Genomic DNA, 23,163 nt, shown 5'->3' with positions numbered 1-23,163 from the left:
TTTATAAGATACAGTATATATTAATATAATAACAATGCTTTATTGTAGCACGTTTTGCCATTACAATAAAAGGTGCGAAAAAATGTCCATGAATGAAGAAATGTTTAAAACTGCATCTGCACATCGGACATACATAATCATAAAACAGATGTTGTTACCACAAATATAAGTAAATCGAGCTAATTAATAAAGAGTGTTTGCTTTTTATTTAAAACAGCGTACTTTACAAAGTTTGTATTCAATGTGACGAACTGATTTTAGCTGTGTGCTGAAAAAGGTTTAAACATGAGAATTGCCATTGAATGGCATGATATTTAAAGTTGGATTAAATTGCTAGACAATAAACTGGGGAGCATACCATTATTTTTGCAGGAGCTATGGTTTTGGAAACACAAGTATGAACAGGTGGCGACCTTGTTTCAAGTGCCATCACAGAGCAAATCAGAACAAAACAAAACAGTTGTCAATGTTGTTTCAGTTTAACTAGCCATTCTGTCTCAATCTGTAAAAATGCTTTATTGCAACCTGTATAAATTCTTTCTACCAGATATTTTAGTATCTGTGCAATGTTTCTTGGCCAGTTACTTTTTGTTTAGCGGGTAAAAACACGAAAGATGCCTCCTTTGATAAAAACGGGCATATAGATTTACAAATGTCTGTCTGTATGTCAGTAGGAAAACAAAGTCTTCTCACAAAAACTGAAGAATATTTTATCTCAGACTACGAAAAGTCCCAAAATTTCTCTTGACTGGTCATTACCTATTGTTTCTAGGTCAAAATCACAAAGTTCCGGACAAGAATCGTAGGAAAGTTTTCCTTCAAACCATGAAGTCGAAATATGTCTTATCTCGTCCTATTTTTTTAATCTTAGCCGTATCACGTGTCTTTTAAAAAATCATAGTTAATTGTGATTTTCTTAAGAATAATTTTCTTAAAAAGTTGTTATCTGTTGGATTAAACTATTACACAAATATTTACAATGGGCTGAGATTGATTCTGTGCTGAAAAGGAATATTGTTGGAGAGATGATTGACGGAATTCGGTTTTAAAACATAGTTTGGGAGGCTGTTATAAAATTAGTAATAGACATTATTTACAAACTATTACGTATTTGACCCGATACGGGGACAATCGCGGTACCAAAACCAGACCAGTGACGACAAAATGTGCAAAAAACTCCGCCAATACCGACCAGACTCGGCCAATATCAACCAAACTCGGCCAATTTGAGTTTCCTCCGTTATGATTGGCTACAAAACTCGCCAAATAAAGGATTTGAGAAATGGACCATAACATCAGATTTATCAAAGGGGTCACTCCTACCAACGATCAAGCAAAAATAACAATGAAGTTTAACAATGTAAAAAAAAACACTAAAAATCAGAAATATCAAGTCACTTTATTTTACAGGTCCTATCACACCAAAGCAGGAATTTATTCTTATCAAAATACTATGGTAGTTGGCAGTCTATGTTTGCCTATACCTAAGACAAGTAAAAGTCAAATGTGTGATTTAAGCTGTAATTCTTATTTAAGGTAGTGCTCAATATACTGAAGCATTGTGAGAACTTTGAATAAAAAATTACATTAATAAATTGAATAACATTTAACGTCATAACTGTATCAATCCACACGTCGCCACGTAACGTCATCGGAAGATTCAGTATACGCAAAATTCGGAAGAAAGCTGTGATGTGCCGATGCTTGTTTTCCTTCTTGAAAAGTTGGCGCTGCGCGAGCCACGAACAAACAGGCAAGCGAACGTCTTTCGCGAATTCCATACAAAACACGTGCATGAATGCGCATTGCCATTTTCGAACTTATTCCATGACGACAATATCATAGTTTTAACATAAAGGCTTGTGTAAGGCGACCTAATCCCGTCAAAAAATATAGTGTTTGCTTAAATTGTGATGTTCGTGTCTGAAATTAAGCTGTTCGTTACTGTGACGTTTTTGTGTTGTAAGGCTTTGTGAAATTCTTTACTGATAGTGCGAATATAATGCAACAGTTGACAGTGAGAAAGCGATGACCATTTAAAGAAAAATAGAAGGCTTTGTGAATATTGATTTGATATAGTAGATTTATTTGTGCAATATTTCATAGTACAAAGGAACATGCTACAACAATATTCGACCAACATCACTGATTGCAATCGTATATTTAGCTGAATCACCAACAATGATTTCACAGAAATTGAACATAAATTAAATCATACTACTAGAATATGAATTACTTATCATTAATGATAAAATTATAGGATTTAGTAACAAATTCATTTTTAACAATTGTGATGGATAAATAACCTGTAAAGTTTTGCAAAGGTGTAAAAGCTTATATCCAACGGGGTCCATGTGTTTTTTTTATATACAGGTGTAATTAAAAATTATTCAATACACCGAATTATTCGAAATTTATATTATTTACTCAGATTTTATATGACATTCGCAAATAAACTATTATCAGTATCACATAATTATGAAATGTTTACAATATGTCAGTTATGATAGAAAATAAATTAAAAGATAGTAAATGAAATACTTAAAAAAGTATAATACAAAATATTTTATAAACATGCTCAAATATGTTTGAATGTTCGGGACAGGTAACAAAACATCTCGATTTATTTCTATTTACAATATTAAATTAATTAAGATATCGGAAAAAGTGAGATCAATGCAGGCCACCCACACATGGAGGATACCGGTGACCGAATAATAGTAATCTGTCTGACTTCCGGTTGTCATTGGTCAAGTTACTGAACTTTTCGGAGTTTAATATTACTTTTGCAGCTGTTGTCAGCGATGAAAAACATTTGGTGATTACTGACATCTACAAGTATGTGTTGGATTTTTATTTTGAAACGATCAGTTATTCTTAAGTTAATGTTTCACAAAGGAATAACCAGAAATTGAGTGACAGTTATAAACGAATGAAAAAGATGGCTGCTCCCATTATCGAATCGACAGAAACTTTTTGTCATTATTCGTGATGAGAATTGTATGCTCATGTGTATGTTTCGGAACGAGACAAATGTAATATGCATGGGTTATTCAATAAATGTTAAAATGGGCGTGAATAACAAACTGAGAGCAAAACCGGAAGTAGTAAAATATTCTTGCAAACGCCCCCTTTTTCAGATTTAAGGACCTTTGTTGTTTAGAATAAGATTGGCATTTTGTTGATAGTTAATTTCTTAGGTACTGATTTTATTAATTGTCATCTTTATATCTCTATTTTTCACTTTTAAGGTCAATATGTTTTTGCACAGCACACTTTCATAAGAAGACATTAACTTTTACGTTTAGTCCACTTGTCCAGTCAGGCAATCCTTGTTCTGACCTGGTATGCACTTGTCCTGACCATTCAACCCTTTTCATTCCAAAAGTGAAGTATATTTATTTTCTAACTACAGTAAATTATTAAAAAATGCAATTCAAGTAAGAATTATTTAATCAATTTAACTTATTCAACTGAAATTTATTAAATAAATTCTTAACATTTTTTATTTACTTGATTGTCAGCTTCTAGTTTCATAGAAAAAAATCCCAAAGAGAAAGTTCTGCCATGATTTGAAGATGATAGACAGAAATAATGTTTTTGTAAATTAACCACAAGTGAGATTTGTTGATGTCATTAAATAATTATGTTATATTTCTATGTTTCACCCATCTAAAAAAAATTCCAAACCAATTAAATTTGATTGAAACAAACTTTCAAGAAAAAATGTAATACCTCCTATTTTTTTCACTGGTGTATTACAATTTACCACACAAAAAGAACTCTTTAAAAGACATACCTTATTTGGAGAACTTGTCAAAACTACATTTAACATTAGTAAAGTATGGCCAAAGGTAAAGCTTATATGTTCATGATATAAAAACCATAAATTGTAAACAAGTTATGTTAAATAATGAGTTAGCGCCTTGGTGTGAACATCAATATTTTTTATTAACACAGAACAACCCCAAATCTGGCGCAAATTTATGGTTTGAGTTCATTTTGGAAAGACACCTCCTGTACTTGTAAGACGCAGCCGTAAAATGACTAGCTGTGGGAAGAGCTCTTAGGTTTTGTGAACAAGACAGGCACTACACTAACTTCAAAGTTATAAAATTTCTGTCTTCTGTCTTTTAGACCCACAAACCATAACTTCTGACAAGATGTCTAGCACAGAAAACACCACCACAGCTGAAAGTACTGACACCAATACAAACAAAACGGAAGAAGAAAACAAGCAGGACAGCCAGAATAACAACCAGACAAAGCCAATCAAGAAAGTAAAAAGCAAAAAAGGTAACTGGGTGAACTGCTAGAAGGATTAATATGTTATTATTTCTACAAATATGTAGGGTCCTCAATAAGAATTGACCATCAGCTAAAATTGACGGTTATGTCTAGGTTTGTCAGGTTAAAGAGGGCGGACCGTCAACGAAAATTGACTGTTCAAGTAGCATATAAACTGATTCAAATTAACTATCAGTATGTCTAGTTTTGATATTTATTCAGGGTTCCCTCTGGGTTTTGAAAAGTTGTCGCAACTGGGGTTCAAGGGGCTGTGGCACCTAAGGCCCCCTTGCGGGTTAAGGGCATGTCAATGTGTATTGTGTAATTTATATGCTGCAGAACTTCCTATGATCTATGTGATAAGGAGGGGTGTATAAGATATAAGCAGGAAATGAACGGGTGTATAAGATATAAGCAGGAAATGAACCGCTAAATTTCAAAACTTTGTGCGGGTTGGGGGCATGCCCCAAAACCCTGTAGTGGGCCAGTTACTTTACCATACAACTATAACTAGTTGACAATTCTGAATATGCCCATATAAAGTTGATAAACAGCTGCACTTCAGCTCTGCACACATCTTACAAATTATAGACTAGAATTGTGCTAGATCTAAGATTTTAGCTATTAAGACACACACGGAAAGAATGGATTTTTGCAGAAGTGGTGTGGTGTTGTATTTTTAAAGCAGTCAATTATACTGTCAAGGTAAACTAAAATGTTTTTAGAAATTCCAAATCATAAATTTCCTATTTTCTTTTGGGTGGGTTTGGCTAGATTGAAAGATTGAAAATAAGAAAACAGTTGCAAAAGACTGACAATCACACACAGCTTCAACGACATTTAAAAAACAAATACTTCTGAAATCTTAAAAATAGGAGTTGTAGTTATGTTTGTGTTTAAAGATGGATTTATAATTCAATACTTTTTCAACAGACTTGAAGAATGATCCCAGTAGATTTGATCCACCGGGAGTCAACTTTAACGCCAAGTTGATAGGGGTCGATGAAGTCGAGAGTGCCAGGGGAGATAAGATGTGTCAGGAGTCGATTTATCGACTAAAGGTGGCTGTAAAACAATCTGGCCAACACAAACAGAAGATTATCATCAATGTTTCCGTAGATGGCATAAGGATTATTGACCTCAGAACACAGGTTCGTATTTTAATGGCTTGGTTTAAAAGTGGGTGTAACTGTTACTAGCGGATCCCTAAAACATCACTGGCAGCTGTATCAAATTTTCGCTGAAAGATTTTAGCTTAAAAATTATTTAAGGGCGCTGCTTCTGTCCTTTTTCATTGGCACCCTTCTGCCTACAAAGAATTAAATGCTCAACACTGTAATATATTTTTTTATTTGATTTTTAAACTTATAATAAGATTATAGATACATGCAATACTTTATGTACTTTGCTGCATAAACCTCATATTAATGCAATTAAACACATTTTCTGAAACTTTCTTCCAAGTTCAAGATCTTCACAGCCAGTTACAATGTGCCCTTTTTATCATAGAGCACCCTGTGCCTTTTCTGCAGCACTCTTTTCTTTTTAAAAACCCAACTAAAATCTGTTGTATATTTTCAGTCTGTTAATTTCACTCACCCTGTGCATCGGATATCATTCATTTCTCGTGACATAACAGACAATAGAGCGTTTGGCTACGTGTATGGTGCCGGAGAAGGGAAACACAAGTTCTTTGCCATCAAAACTGATAAAGCTGTAAGTTGATAAGATATATTTTAATTGGTTTAGATTAATTGTTTTCTTGTGTATCTTTAAAGATAATGGTTGTATGTATTTTGATTTTGAATGGGAAATGGAAAGGTTTTTTTTTTCAAAAATCTAATAAGCTCATTTGAATCAAATATATGTATACTTGTGCATGACATGTCGCAGACTTGCTGTACTGTATATCAAAATATTATTACAAGGTCAAGATCTTTTCATGCAGAAAGCAAAACCCAAGATCTGTAGTTAAAATTAACTACAAAAAAGTTCCATTTACTTAATTCATTTTTTCATGAATTTGAGTTTGAAAACTTTCAAATCTAAATGATTGTTTTGACCATTCCAAATATTCCAAATTTTACTTTCGATGTCTATCATTGTTATACACAATAGTAATATATATATATATATATATATATATATATATATAAGAGGTCTTTTCCATAGGCTGAAGCGCTGGTTCTCACCTTGCGGGACCTGTTCCAAGTGGTATATGAGCTTAAGAAACAAGAAGTAGAAGACGCAAAAAACAAGATTGATGAGCCAGAAAAAGCCGGAGAGGCGAAGGAGGGAGAGTCTGAGGAGCCTGTATACTCAGTAGGTGGCATGGGTTGTTTTCCATATACTGTGACAAAGATTTTAACCAGTGTCTTCATTAACAGGTCGAGCCTGTGTACTCAATTGGTGGCCGGGGTTGTTTACCATATACTGTGACAGAGATTTTTAACAGGGTTTTCATTTAGGGATGTTGAACCTAAATCAGGTGGTTTTGGTTGTACAGTGAAATTTATTATATAAATATATATGTATTGTAGAAGGACATTGAGTATAATTGTTTGTTTCGGTGTAAGATGAAATCTATTTCACAGAATGAGCACGCAATGCTATATTTCATGATTGTCTTTTTGAAGTACGGGTACCTACTTTTGAACTTCAAAGATGAAATATATTGCAATCTTACACTGAGAAAAACTTATTTTTTTATGTTATGTGTGTAATTTTTCAAAAGTAACAATTAATTCATATTCAATTTGGAAATGGTGTCAAATTTTTGCCGAATGAAGTCTTACAAGAAATGATGTCCTTGGTTTGTTATCCTAGCCGTGTGTACGTTCATGTTTGGGTTTTACTGTAGAACAAAATCAAATGATATTTGGTTATACCGTACTCACTGTTTATGAGTTATTCATGAAAGAAACTGCCGAAAAGCATGGATTTATCTGTTTTATGACTGTTTTATTTTTACCACATCCTTTTCCGCACAGTTTAGAGTTTACGCCAATTTTTAGTATTTCTGAAGCATTTTTTTTATCACCAGTTCGACAATTAAAGCTGCACTCTCACAGATTGCCCATTTCAACAACTTTTTACTTCTTGTCTTAAAATAACCAATATTTGCGTATCAATCTGGAAACCAGCATTACTAATGCTTTAAGAATTGAGTTTTTGGGCATAAAATATTTTCGAACGTAAATTTGAAAAACTGCAATCTGATCCTTTGGCAGCAGTCTTTTATCACTGGTTCTCAGACTTTTATGCAAAAATTTGCACATTCTAAGACAGAAAAATCAAAGCAATCCATCTGTAAGAGTGCAGCTTTAAGCAGCAATATTTGAGACCTGATTAATTCGTGATAAATTATAAATACATAACCCTTTTGAAATTAATTAAAATTTACAGTAACTGAACACTTAACAGTTCTGAGAAATAAGTTCTCGTTCTGACTAATTCATAGTTTTGATGCAATGCCTGCAGTTCTGAGGGAAAAGTTTCAACTTTCTGTTATAAAAGTACTAGTCTTGAAAATGGAATATAAGTTACAGCGAAGAAAATATATATAATTTTATGATGCACAGGAAATAGAAGTAAAAGAGAAAAAGCAAGAAAAAGAAAAGGAAACTTGTATTGTAAAAGAGGTAAAAACACTGTAGCTGTACAAAGTTCATGCTAGCATTCGTGTGGCTAAAACTTCTGAATTTTTTACACTGTTTTTTTGCACATACATGTATGAATTCTGCATTATGACATCATAGCATGGGGTGATCACCTATTCTAATGTATTCTTTTAGTTTTGGATCTGTTTCATCCATTTCTCATTTCCGTTATTTTTTTAGACGTGCTTGCTCTTATAGATGTGCAGGGTGGTCATTTTGTGGATTTTTTGTCTGACTAGTTTACTTGATCAATGCTTAAAATCTGGCAGAAATTTTATAAATAAAAATGCTTATTTTTCTATTAATATCTTTTGGCTGCCATTTTGTTTGCAGCGCTCCTTCTGACCTCTCATATGTAGCCTGCTACTCTACTGATATGATGCTTAAAGCAGATTATGACCACTCTTGATGTATACTTAGTTTGTTTAACAAAATAATGTATTTAATCCAACGTCACATGCATTTATTTGTTCAGGGTTATAATATGACTAGTACATCTCTGCATTGGTTTAACAGTTATGAATATTTATATGTGGGTGGTTTGGTTGGCATGTCACCGTAATATAGAACATAACTAAACAAAATTAATATCATCAGTATTTGCTGGATTATAATTTGGTGCCCAGGTGGATGGGGCAGAAGTTAATATGAAGTTAATATGAAACACTGGTGGTGAGTTTATGAGTAAATATATGGTACATGTAATAAGCACCAGAGTTACTTGGTATTTGGACTGCATTTTTGGCCAGTCGAGCGTTTGGTCCCTAGGGTGATCTCTTGGACTGAGAATCATAAAAAATGTGTTTGACTACTCTATGATACACATAATAAACAAATAATCCACTTTTAGTCGTATATTTTTATATATTAAATACTTTGAAATTTCGTGCAATCTTTACCATTCAATGATGAATGGTAAAGATTGTATGAAATTTTAAAATATTTAATATGTAAAAATAAACGACCAAAAGTGGATTATATGTTTATTATGTCTTTCATGGAGTACTTATACTAGAACACATTTTTTTATGATTCTCAGTCCAAGAGATCACCCTAGGGATCAAATCGCTCGAATCAGGTAGCTTGACCGGCCTAAAGCCAAGTAACTGTGATAAGCACTGTTATAATTTCTCGTCAGTAACATATAGACATAGGTTACTCATACTTTCTAGTATACTTTACAAAGCCATTAGAGATACTTACTTTAACTATAAAAGATTTGTTTTAACTTTCTATTTTGCAATGCAATTGTGACTTAATTTATTCTTCATTTATTAGACATAATGAACTTAACGTGCTATTACTCTTAATAAAATGTAGTAATCTTGTAGTATTATAGCGATGTGGATTATTGAAGTGATACTTTGAGGTTTATTACCGAAGCTTGTCTGTCTCTCTGGGGGCCGTTTAATTGGTTTTAACGAAGATCATAGAAGATTTTATTCGTGAAGTGATACTGTCTTGTTTCACTATTGTGTCACATATTTGAGTGAATGAAACTAACACAAGTGTTATAAATGAAAACAAAGTTGAGGCAATAAAAAAATTGAAATCTTCCCATTATTTGTGTTGTAATGTTTATACAGATTTAAGATTTTTGAAGAACTTTATGACTAAAATCCTCCGTGGAGCTTTGAAAGGGAGGAATCATTGTTATGCAAATTTGATAAACTTGGCAATAACTTCACAGCACCCTTGTTAATTTGTTTTGTACCAATAAATTGGGTATAATTTACACCCATTGCATTTTATATAATTCAGGTGCCTAACAAGAAAACTGAGAATGAACAAACAAATGAGGTAAGCACTCTTGTAAACTAATCAATATGCGTGTAGCGTTCGATTGGTTAAGTATGGGGAAAAAATAGTTTTTTCATCATATGTAATTTACAACTTATGGTTTTGAATTTGAATGATGTTTCAGAGGTCATTCAAATATTTGTAAAGAAATATCACCTACAAAAGTAATGTCAACATGTTTACACAGGGCTGTCATTTACGCCGATATTAAGCCCCCATCCACAAGCCAAGGAATAAATGTTTTTCCCAAAATCTTGGTTAATATTCTTTTCCATTATCTCAAAATATTTAACCATTGAAAAAATGGTTCCTAGTCAAATGTAAATAAAAAAAATCATTTATTATTTACACAATATATTGCATTTAAATGTGTTTTTTCTATCAACTCGCAAAATTGCCCTATTTAGCAAAAATAACGCTCTTCAAATCCCCTTTCTTTGGGTTCTGGCCCTTTTCCCGATGGAGAAAGACAACCCTATATATATTGCAGAAAAAAGGCAATGTTGAGTTCTAATGTAGATTTTCTTTAAAAATGTTTGTTTCTTTCCTTTTTTTGTGAAATTTATCTCTCTCCACAGGTACCCCCTAACAACCAGCCAGTTGTTACCGAGGCCCCAGATTTGCTGAACTTAGAAAATGAGATGGAGGCAATGGAGAAGGTAGAATATTTGAATGAATAACTATATCAGGATGGGGTTACCATATAAAATGTCTGTATGAAATATGGTAACACCTGTTGAGGAATGGAAAACCATTTATGGTAATATTTACAAATCAACGATTGATACAACATTGCGTAGCTTCAATTACAAATTCCTTATGAGAATAGTACCGACTAACCAATTTCTGTTTAAACTCAAATTAGTCGACTGTAGTCTATGCACATTTTGCAATTCAAATGTAGAATCAATTGAACATTTGTATTGGGAGTGTCAAAAAACACAACAATTATGGAATAAATTAAACAACTTTATTGCATCGATGTCCATGAATATAACAATTTACAAACAAGAAGCCCTATTAGGCATTGTCAAGAAAAGCAAGTACAGTAATATCTGTAATTTTCTAATTATCTTAATGAAATTTTATATCAACTCAACAAAATGTAATGACAGACAACTGTCCTTCGATGCATTTTTGCATTATCTGAACTTAAGAATGAAAATAGAAGAGCAAATAGCATTTAACAATGAATCAATGACTGGGTATAAGACGATAGGGGGTATTAGACGCAGGGAAAAATATGTGAAAAGTCAGTATGAAACCCACAGAAGAAAATTGGAAGTACTCAATAGTCTAAACAACTTATATACATAGGAAGACACACCTAGCCTAAACAACGCATATTACATTATGGTTTTTAATCCAGAAATAAATAAAGTAATATTTTTGAACACAAAAAGGGACATCACTTTGTGTATGTGTGTGTGTATATGTGCGTGTGTCTGTGCGTGTATGCGTGTGTTTGTGTGTGTATGTGTGTGTGTTTTAGAAAAATGTTCTAACCAACATAGAAATGTTTAAGTGTATGCATATTCTTGATATATATGATATATGTTGAAAATAAATGAGAAAAAAACACCTGTTGGGGACAGATGGGCAGAGTTGGCAAACTTGACTACTTTTTAACATGGGGCCAAAAATAATAGTCTGGTAAGGGTTACATCCTTTTCAAAAACAGGTAGAGTATGTAGGCCTTTTTTTAATTTTTCCTTAGGCTTAATAGAACATAATTTTCATCATTGGAGAATGGTGTAACAATAAATTTCTAGTTTAAGTAAACTAGTAAAAAAGATTTTTTTTTTTTTTTACCAACTGACTATAAAAGCGGTAGGGTCGGCGCATATTTCTATATTTTTGGGTAGAGTCTGGTAACCGGAACCAAATGTATTTTCTTATGCCTGGGCATGATATTTTCAATGAGTTTGACAACTGTTTCTATAGTCCTTACAGACCAGGCTATATTCCAAATGTCATAAGGTAAATATTACTTTTCCCAAGTTGAATAAACTGGTACATGGAAATATCATGAAAATAAATTTCAAATTAGTCTTAAATGGACTAATTAATTGACCTATGACAACTATATGTACTGAAATATATGTTTAATACTAGCCCTATTCTTTTCTTACAGCGAATTGAGCAGATCGACACTATGGAAGAACTGTTCAAGGAGTTAGAAGCTCCTCCACCTGCAAACTCTAGTAACCCAAGCTCTTCCATATCGACTTCATTCTCCAGTGATTTGGCTGGACTTTCCACAACGGCACCCCTGTCTACATTTTCTGTTGGCGGTGCCCCATTTGGAGCCCCGTTTGGTGGCAACCAGCAGTTTGGGCCAAACCCATTTCCAGGCGCAGGTCAACCATTTGGTGCTCCAGGGATGCAGGGTGGTCAGCATTTTGGTGTACAGCCACCTGTCAGTCAAGCGTTTGGGCAGCCTGCAGGAGGATTTGGAGCCAATTTCCCCCCTACTTCCATTGGGGGTTTTGGAGCTGCTCCTAATCCGTTTGGGGTAAGGCTTTGTTAAATGGTAGAAAATTTAATTGCTATAATTAATTAATAACAAATCATTATACCTGTATTCCAGGTACACCATTTCCTGCTGTCAGTCCACGCCAGGATTAATGAATTTTTTCAAACAATGTTTTTTCCAGCTATGAAGGATGTACATGGTATTCAGAGGTCAGCCAAGTTTCCAGATACACCATTTCCTGCTGTCAGCTCAACCCAGGATTAAAAGTTTTTTGTTAAACAATTTTTATTTCCAGCCCCCAAATGACAGGCTTGGGATTCCCGAGGTAGCACTGTTTTCATGTATACTATTTCCTCGTACCTATCTCTTGCCAGGATTAATTTTTAAACTTCAGTGTTCATTTGCAGGCCCCTCCATCTGTGCCTCCCAGGGCAGTGGGGGGATTCCCAGGTCAGCCCGGGTTTCCAGGCACACCATTTCCCGGTGCCCAGCAAAAGCCAGGGTTCCCTTCCTCACCACAGCCCCAGATTAATGCCCAGCCACCAGTAAGTATTTTTAGCTCATCTGTATTTCATAGAAAAAAGGTAAAGATATTCTGATAGCCTTAGTGTCATTGTATTTTTCATTTAAATATGATCAAGATGTTCAAGTGAAACTTGGTACACATGATTCCAGAGACAAAACACTCGTGAAGCAAAACCCAGTACTGTGGTTTTAAAATTGTAATGGGCTTGTTTGACCGGAAAGAAAACAGGGGCGTTAATGTTTGCTTCACTTCACTCTTGATTTTTAACTTATAGTAAAACTGTTAGTTTGTCTGTTGTTTTCTTTAAGAGAACAGGTATTGTCACTGGGGTTTATGTCAACAGCATATTGGACAAAAAAACATGGGCCAGAATTTAAAATTTATTTCTGATATTCACAGGATCGGAAATACACCTTTTACTGATGTCCGTATAACTCTGCTCTAACTAATAGAAGAAAAATACTCATTGACATAAAAATGGACAAGCATTGGCATCATCAGTGCTTTTAGAAAAGTACCATGGGGAATACATTCGATGGCTATGACATTCCCTAATTTCAATTATAAGTGCACTGGTGTCAGAGTGATAAAAACATTCTATTTTCTATTATACAACTCAAATTAATATTAAAAAGGGGAAGTAACACCAAAAACTGACTCCTTTTGGAGATAATAAATATCTCCCTTAAAACAGTAGATAAAATTAACACTGCAAGATTTACTTCCCTTAGATTAACAAAAATGCAAGAGAATGTTTATAGAAGAGTTTAAGCAATGTTAAAACACATAAATATGGGTTATATTTACAATGTCCTTGTCTATTTGCTATTGCAGTGTGTTCAATTAGTTGTATGCTCAGTCTTTGCCAATAGACTAAGTAATGAAGAAATTGTACACATGCATGTCATTGTATATACATGTAGTATGTGCATTTTTAAAGGGACTCGCTCATGTTTTTGTAAAATGCACTGGGTTTTTTTTGTATGATGAAATAAAGTGCAGCGAAACATTAGAAGTTTTGAAATTAAGATACTGACGACTGGAATTCTTCAACAAATGGTGAAATATGCTCAAATAATGTCTTTGAAGACCACAATTTTGAAAAGCATTAAAAACACGATTCCACAAAAGGCCTAAAGGTTAAGTTATCCTAATGTTTGTGTATGAGTTTTTGTTGGTGGGAAGTTTTGTTGTCAGTTATCTAATTTTACCTTGACTTTACCAGTGTGGGTTCCCACTCCACTTAAAGAAGAATATTTTTTGATACTTAAAATGTTTGTTGTTTTTCTGCAATGTTGGTATCAAAGACTAAAATAGTTATAATATTTTAGTGTCCAAAAATTAGCAAGTCCCTTTAAAGAAAAAATGGTTAGGTTATATTACTATATCTTATATACATAAACCAAAATATTTTCAGCCAGCCAGTGACCCATTCGGCAATGACCCGTTTGATATATCGAGTGGGTTTGATGACAACGTTCTGATGCCGGCAAGAAAAGAAGAACCCAGCAATGAACAGCCGACTTCCAAGGGAGGGAAGGATGCTTTCGGAGACCTTCTAAGCCTTGAGCCTAAAGGCAACCCCAACCTGAAAGGCAAAGATATGTTCACAGCTCTTAGCACACCTGAGAAGAAATCATTGAATCAGATAAAAGGGAAATCTCCATCGCCAAAACCCCCATCTTCGCCCAAGGCAAGTGATGAAAATGACAGCTTCAGCAGTAACCATGCAGCTTCTCCTGAAGACCCTTTCAGCACCAGCATGCCTTTTGGGACTTCAGATCCCTTTGCAAACGACCCCTTTGCAAGCAGCACACCTGCACTGCCAAGCAATCCACCGAATGCACAGGTCAATGATGCTGTAATAAATGACACTCGTATTGCACAAATCAATAATGACCCGTACAATATACCACTTCCACAGATGCCTCCACCTCCCCTTCCTCAGGATGTTGCTAGTCACATAAATATGCACACAAAGACTACATCTGTTGAGGGACCCCCTCCCCCACCTCGCCCAAATATTCCTCCCCCCTCAACAGATCCCCCTAGTCTTCCTCCTATACCCCCTCGGCCAAAGTCTGGGGCTTCAGACAGCTCAAGGAGCAGTACAGCAAGTTTGAACTCTATTCATGACACAGGGCACCAGCAAACCCCATCCCTTCCACCCCGCCCAAGGGTAGGTAACTTTAGTGTGACAGTGCCAAGCCCTAGGGCAGATAACTCGAGTGTGACTGTTCCTGGCCTCAGGACAGATAACTTTAATGGGACAGTGCCAAGCCAAGGGGCAGATAAATCAAGTGCATTATTTTCTAGCCCCATGTTAGATAACTCTAGTGCAACAGTTCCTAGCAAAAAGGGAGCTAACCCTTGTGTGACAGTGCCACGGCCCAGGCCGAGAGCTTCTTTGTCAAAGCTATCAACAGATTTGACAAATGTTAATAGCAAAGACAACGTGATAAAAAATGATAATGTGATATCAGGCGGTGATAGCCTTAAAACAAAGGTGCTGAATAATGGCCGAATCTCAATGAGCAATAATGATCAACAGTTTACAAACACTTCTCATACAAGTGCCAAAACGGAGAGATTGAACTCGACTGAATCTCAACATTCAAGCATCTCGGACTCACCGAAAGTGAGTACGCAAAGATCTTCTAGTGTGATAGCAGACCCCTTCGTGTCAGAGGACCCTTTTGGGCATCATGACCCCTTTACGCAAACAGACCCTTTTGCCAATGACCCTTTCGCTGGAGATCCCTTTTCTGACATTGGTGACAGCACAAGTAGCAAGACAGATGACCCCTTTACAACCGCTGTCGCTAGTCCACGTAAAAGTGATAATTCTGACCCATTTTCAGTGTTTGACAATAAAATTTTAAATGACAGCTTTAAGTTTGACAGATCCTCATCAAAGAAGGGGAAATCGAAAGTCTCCGGTAAGTTGACTTAAAAGACATATTTGACAGTTTACATATTAATTTTAAGTATTTCTTTGTCAAGATAAATGGTCTTATTGTTGTTGAATCTGATGATCTCCATTGATGATTAATGAATGCATGATTGATTGATTATAATGACCCAATTTAAAGTAGTAAAAATAGATTGTTTTTAAACAATAATGACATTTGTTAATGATAAAATTGGTTTTCTTTCCAGAATAGAGAGACATTTCTAAATTACAAGTATTTGATCCAAATACAAGTTTCCAATTTCCTACCATTGACCAAATATACCTACGCAATTTATACAAAAGTATACATCCATCCATTTGCTTCAAGTGTATTCCTTATACCTGATCCACTGCAGTTTAATTTATAATTATGTTTAAAATAGATTTCAGAGGAAACTCTATGGTAATATCTTGTTAATTTGCTTTTTCCTGATTTTGGTCTGTTTAAATCGTAACTGCCATTTCGTTTTAAATGATTTGAACAGTTATTTTCATAAAACAATATATAGCGTATGATCTATTGCTTTCATTTCTTTATTTTGCTTATAGAAATTGTTTTGTTTAAAAGTTTATGAGTCTATATTTCTAACCATTCTGGTCTTATTTTCTTAAACATTTTTTTATTTGTAAACTGCATATTCTTAAGTTATCGAAATGTTGCAATTTCATTCTTGTTATGTGAATTTTATCAAAATTTGTAGCATGAGCTTTTATCTTATTAGGGGTTCTTAAGTTCAGGATAAGTCCTTAAATCAGATTTGATAGCTTTAAGTTTATACTTATTTCTTTAATCTCAATTGTGATGACAGCTGGCTGTTTATAGAATCAATCTTGAGGCAGAATCCAGTTCTGGTCCCAATATCACGAAAATACTTAAGTCAAATCTCAATCTCAGCTCGTTTTTCGATATTACACAGTATGACATTATTTAAAATACTAATGTTTTACTATTTTTAAAAGCACATTCTCAAATGCATTATGTTGATAAACATAATTGATCAATATTCTAAAAAAACAACATTTCTACAGCACAAAATGTACTTGAGTAAAACTCAAAAATAATAAATTGGACTCAAGTACAATTTTTGCTCTCATTTTTTTTTATAAAACTTATTGACCATTTTTTTTTATCAACATAATGAATGAGAGAATATGATTTTAAAAAGGGTTAAACATTTACAATTTTGAATCATATGATGCTGTAATTTGATAAAAAGATATGAGACTGAGATTGAGATATTGGGGCCTGGTGTCCATTTAAAAGGCCATGAGCAAGTAACCCTGGTGTGGATCAAACCCACAACCACTTGGGTGAGAGGCGAACACCAATACCACAAGACCTCTTTCAACCTACATAGCTTTTAACTTCAGACTATTGTATAGTTGTTAAGATTGCTTTTGCCCAAACTTTTGCATTAAAAACAGTTGGAAGTACCTTTAAATGAATATGACTGACTTTGACAATTTTCAAAAGGGGTTAAAGCCCCTTCACCCTGTTATGCGCATAAATTCCCAACATCAGAACAAATCCAGGGTAAATTTTATGATTGACAATCATTAGCTATAAGAACCCCTGTTAAATAGGTGTGAAACTTCAACTTTATATACAAATTTTAAATATAAATTTTCACTTGAAAATTCCCTACATTGTTTAATTGTCATGTAGGGCTGTCATTGCTGTGATGTAATATCTAAGAAATTAAGACATGTTTATGTCACTTTACAACTTGTCATAAACATTAATAGCTTTATGATCATGCTTCAGGCTAACGACCCTTTCGGGATGGGACCAGCATTTAAATAAGGTATGTATTACTGTGTCGTATTTTTTTTTTTTTTTATCAAATTACAGCATCATATGATTCAAAATTGTAAATGTTTTACCCTTTTTAAAATCACATTATTTTAATCATTATGTTGATAAAAAAAAATGGTCAATACCTTATAGAAAAAAATGAGAGCAAAAATTGTACTTGTCCTATTTATTATTTTTGAGTTTTACTAAAGTACATTTCATGCTTTAGAAATATTTTGTTTAGAATATTGAGCAATCATTTTTATCGACATAATGCATGTGAGAATGTGCTTTTAAAAATAGTAAAACATTAGTAATTTTTAATAATGTCATGTAATGTGGAAAAATGAGTTGAGACTGAGATTTGACTTAAAGATGCACTCTTACTCCCAAATAAGATTTACTACAGTTAATAATATTATTTTAATATTCCAAAAAGGATGAATAAATGTCGAAAACAATGGTTCTTATGAAGAGTACCAAGATGAATTTGAAAGAAATGAGCATAAAACATGGTATTTCTACCTTATAAAACTATAGTTTAACACAATAAATCTTTTAGCACTCACCAATCATTTAATATTTTTGCGCTTTCTGCTATTAAATACAAGGTTACAATCTTGTTATCATTGATTAATATTTTCCATAAATGCATTATTTAGTAAGTAGATAAAGGTTTATCAGTCTTGTTTGTTATACATGTGTTTGTATTGATTTTGAATAAGGGTGTCACTTTAAGTATTTTCTTAATATTGGGACCAGGTTTCATTTCAATATCATGAACAGTTTTTGAGCTATGGCCATGGTTAAAGGCTTTGCACAACAACCCCAACAATGATGCTGTATATGGATGCAATATTTTCATAAAGTAAATAAGCACGTACAGGAAGGCAACATCAAAACCCTAAATACACTACTCGGCTGTGCTTCATTGTGTAAAGTTGGTGATTTGGCTAGAAAAATATTGTAATCATGAGTAATGAATGAGGCAGTCTCACAGACCAATGCAGAAATATGACTCAAATATGCACAGACACTGAAACTAATGTTTTCCTATGAAAAAGTATTCAGGGAAAGCTCGAATTGAACTTATACTGCCTGATCTTTACAAATTTTAAAACAGTTACTTAGACCACTGGCCTGAGGAGACATCTAACAAAGCATGCAATTTCATTTGAAGAAGAGTTGTCTCCCCTGTCTCATGCATATTCATATAAAGCAGGTTTTGTTAGTCAATTTTCTGATGGTATGTATGAAGTGTAACGGAAGAAAATACCATAGTTGATGACATTACACTAAGGGCGCGTGTGCACATCACTAAAAATCCTAATAGTTATTTTTGTCTTAACATTAGAAATTGTGCGTCTAACAATTACAAACAAGTCAAAGGAATCAATCCTTTGTCCAGGGATACTATCATATTTAGTGAATTTTCTTGTTTAATTCTTTTCAGGTTTTCTACAGAGGCATTATTTCTTGTGATAAAAGAAAGACCCAACATCCCTTCCGAGTTCTACATCAGCTGGCAGTTAACCAATCTTCGATCTTCCAACTCGTGTTTTTAAATATGTGTGTACAATACTCAGTATATTACCACATGACTTTATGCATGTATTATATTTAAAGGCATAATCTTCATTCTATATTATTTCTTTATTTATTGCAAAATTTATTGGTTGGTAAATCAAAAAATTCATTTCAATTGAATGTAAGAATAACTGATATTTTGTCAAAAAATGAAATTAATTAAAAAGCTGAATATGACAATGTTTATTTGAATGTAATCATGATATAACTTCTTATTACGAAGTGAATTGAATTTAGTTTTTTTTTTTTTTGAGTTCCAAAAAAAAGATCAAAGATGTCGATTTGCCCTGATTTACAGTTAAAGTTCTCTTCATCTTTAATCATAGCAGTGTCCTTTTTTATGCTACACTTATGCGCTTGATATGGGCCTATGAACTAAACTGCTTTATTCCATACTCAGTTTGTGCTAAATCAAACGTACATGAACTATCATTGATAACATACTTATGCATTGTAAATTTCTACTGCTTTGATGTTGTTTTCTTTCAATTGCGCAATTACAGGAAAATACATTAAATTTTCATTGCTAGCTTCATCATCACTATTTTGGAAAAAAAAAGATTTAGTATTAAAAAACTGATAATGTTAAATTCATTGATTTAAATTTATAATTTCAGTTATATTTGCCAGGCAGTATTTTATTTTTGTTTTCAAAGGCATGTCAGTGTAAATTCTCAATTTTTGGATAAAAAGCCCGAATGACAGCAGAGCCCAGTGTGTTTTTCTGATACCAGTATTATCTACTTGTGTGAGTTCTATTAAAAGAATGGTTCATTTCTTAAACAAGTCTGAAAATTTACGGAAAAAAATAGAAAAGATTTAGTGTTTTAAATGTTTGAATTTATTTGGCCTGAATTTTGATGCTAGTTACAGAATATTGTTGTGTTGATTGTTTGGGGTTTTCTGTTAAGTGATAACGCCAAAAGTTGCCAAATTTGTTAAAGATGGTGTTAAAAAAGGTTTTATGTCTAATAGAGTATGAAATACCTTCGTAGTGTATTGAGTCTATGCTCAATCAATCAATTTAGTTGCTACCACATTTAGAAAGTAGTTTACTAGTGCAATGCAGTTTTTAGCGTTTTATGAATTAATTGAAAAAAAAAATGTTGTATATTTTTTTATGTTATGTCTATATAGTTTATGAAGTTGTTGCTACTTAAAAATGTTGCCTATATACTTACTTGTTCACTGTGTCACTTGAAGGCTTTGTTTTAGATAGAATAATAATCATGACATTAGACCATTTGTTCAGAATTTTGTGAAAGCTAACAACATTGTTAACAGTATCATTGTTAACTTCAAAAGATTAACTATTTTTTAACATACTCATATATTTAGAAAAAATCAGGTACAGCTCAAACTTCACATAAAAAATGTGTCCATTTTTGTTAAAGAGCAATAAAGATTTGAAAGTTAACAACTATGATGTTTACATTGTTGTTAACTTGTTAACAATATTCTGAACAATAAGCCGATTTTACTTAAATTTAAAGCAAATGGGATTGCCTACCAGCTTCCAATAAATACATTGCTATATGGTTCATTTAAAATGTTAATGACTAGGAAAAGCTTGCTCACTTCATGCGCTTCGCCCCTCTTATAAATAAGATTTTACTTAATATATTTTTAACTGTTACCTCATGATGATATAAAACTAGAAGTGATCATATACTAAGCTATTAAACTTACAGATATAATATTCTACTTCCATTTAAAGGGCTGATAACAATCTACATTAATTTAAAATCACTTCCTGAGAAAGTTAACTAATGTAGTCATCATTTCGTTGATATCATTTTATAGCATAGCCTATGTATCAACAGTATGAATGATCTCCGAATATGTGCTTTAAAAGAAAAAGATTTTATGAAAATTTATATCAAAAGCAATTCTTTAGTATCTGAAACATCTTGTGATTCAAGTGTTCTTAGGTTATTCTCAGGTTATTAAATAGGAAGTTATGTTAGATTTCCCTCTTTGTGTCTGGTTATCACAGTGGTCTAACCATTTAACACTTGACTCTTCGCCATAGGGTCCTGGGGTAGGTTCTGTGCCTCGGCATATTTGAGTTTGGCTGTTGGTTACTAAGCCGGACAAGTTTGTTTTTCTCTGGTTTCCCTCCTTCCTCAACGAAAGACCACTTTTTCCTGTAGCATTATGCTAACAAGAGGGATTAATGTATATAATGTTGTAATAACTTGACATTTTTCACAATATATTTAAAATAAGTCTAATCTACTTTAATGACCTCCTACATGGTTTAGAACAAAATTCTCACACAAACAGTATGATATATTGTATTTATCTCCAATTAAACATTGTGATATATTGATATAAAAATGTTCTTCCCATATACACAGCGTAAATGGCCAATGTTAATGGCCGTCCCTTTGTGCAATGTAGTTTGTTTATGCTCATTCATTTTATATCCTTGTTCGTTGCTGTAGGTTTTTGCTTAAATACATACATGTATTTCCCTTGCTTAGAATGATTGATTGTTGATTAAAGAGAATCATAATATAGCCTATTCGTTGCCAGCATCATTTATGTTAGTGATTATTAGTATATTAATAAAGCACATTACTTTTGTCCGAGTTTTTTCATTGAGAATGGATGGTTTTTGGTTGGTTTCAATGTTACAGTAAATGTTAAACACAAGGCTGTATTTGGATACAATGTAAGCTTCAAGATGTACTGTATTATTGAGACAATGGATCAATCTGGTAAATATTTCATATTTGAGATTATTTAAGACTTTTGGATCAATCCTAGCACAAATGTAACTTGGTGGCCTTGTTGAACATATGTGAAAAATTATGTTGATATCTGCCCAGTAGTGGGGTATAATTATGCGGATTAAACTGGAAAAATGTCATCAGTATAGATGTATGACCTGGAGAAAGCTTGAAAACGCCAATCCCAACATTCAATAGTCTATTGTTTGCAAATGAGTTGAGCATTTGAAGGTGTTAAAACATGGAATGATCGTGGCTTTTGCTCCGTAAAAATTCACTGTTGAGTGAATTCTGAATAAATTCAAACATCTATTGCCTGTCAATAGACGAAGCTGACTGCCAATTTCAGCAGTTGAGTATTTTCTTTAACATATGTGGGATTTACTTCTAAGGAGTGGATTCATATACATCCGCAAAAGATTTATACATGTACATTTGCACTGGTTTCACATCAATTCTTCAATTAAATCATAGCCTTAAAATATGCTCCTCAAAATGACAAAAACTTATGACTGAGCATTTGTTGCAAAAAAAACATGCTGATTGACGAGCACTTTGCCTACTTTATTTGCAGACAGTAGTATTTATAACAAATCTAAATGATTTAATAATCTGGGTTATGTCGTTGTTTGACATTGTGCATCTCTTATGCTTCTATTAGACCTTGATCCTTTTGCGGTTTAACGACTTAGAAATCAACATTAAATGTTTAAATGATTACTGGATTAGTCCCCATGGCCGTGGTTTCCATTGTATCATGAAACAACCTACACACAAACGGGAGCTTAGGGCCTTTATTCACTTTTCTTAGACCCAGTCTCAGAAAAGCAAAATCTTCACATTGTTGTAAAATGGCTATTATAAAAGCAAAATACTGCTAAAAATCTTGAACCTGTTACTAATATGCTCTTCTATCCAAAAAACTTCTTTTGAACAAGTTTTATTTTAATTTATAGAGATTTTGAAACAATTGTGAAATCAGTTTTCTGAGTCTGTAACTGAGATTCGAGACTTTAGTGAGTACAGGCCAGCTTCCTTGAAGTTATAAAGAAGACTCAGGAGGAAGTGATTTTCTCTAAAACTTTAAAGCTGCTCTCTCACAGATTGACAGTTATGACATTTTTTTAGTTTTTGTCTCAGAATCAGCTGATTAGCGTATCAATGCCTTCAATAATCAGTTGTAAGATCACTCACAATAGAACAAATCTCAATTGTTTGGAAAACTGCCGAAAAACTCATTTTTCTTAAAGCATTAGTAATGCTTTTAGCCATATAATAGCAATATTCATCAATAATATGAATAACTGCGATCTGATCCTTTGACAGCAGTCATAAATAACTGTTT

At 33.3% G+C, this 23,163-nt stretch overlaps 1 protein-coding gene across 3 annotated transcripts; it reads left to right on the top strand.

The window, feature by feature from the left end:
* The first annotated feature begins 2,726 nt into the window (after nucleotides 1-2,726).
* LOC128214287 (disabled homolog 1-like) lies at nucleotides 2,727-21,672 on the top strand. 3 transcript variants are annotated; one of them, XM_052920679.1, is made up of 14 exons: nucleotides 2,727-2,838; nucleotides 4,138-4,296; nucleotides 5,221-5,438; nucleotides 5,869-6,003; nucleotides 6,460-6,609; nucleotides 7,869-7,928; nucleotides 9,708-9,746; nucleotides 10,325-10,405; nucleotides 11,881-12,261; nucleotides 12,630-12,767; nucleotides 14,166-15,687; nucleotides 16,085-16,104; nucleotides 17,467-17,506; nucleotides 18,950-21,672. In XM_052920679.1, the coding sequence occupies exons 2-13, from the start codon at nucleotides 4,164-4,166 to the stop codon at nucleotides 17,503-17,505; spliced, it is 2,916 nt and encodes a 971-aa protein (XP_052776639.1). In that variant the 5' UTR covers nucleotides 2,727-2,838; nucleotides 4,138-4,163; the 3' UTR covers nucleotide 17,506; nucleotides 18,950-21,672. The 3 variants fall into 3 exon arrangements, with proteins under 3 accessions (XP_052776639.1, XP_052776641.1, XP_052776640.1); XM_052920681.1 differs by lacking the exon at nucleotides 7,869-7,928; XM_052920680.1 differs by lacking the exon at nucleotides 16,085-16,104.
* Nucleotides 21,673-23,163: the final 1,491 nt, after the last annotated feature.

This window comes from Mya arenaria, chromosome 13 (genome assembly GCF_026914265.1).
Source record: "Mya arenaria isolate MELC-2E11 chromosome 13, ASM2691426v1".
In the NCBI taxonomy this organism is placed as follows: Eukaryota; Metazoa; Mollusca; class Bivalvia; order Myida; family Myidae; genus Mya; species Mya arenaria.
The sequence above is the reverse complement of the archived record's forward strand: the minus strand, read 5'-3'. Positions and strand labels throughout refer to the sequence as shown.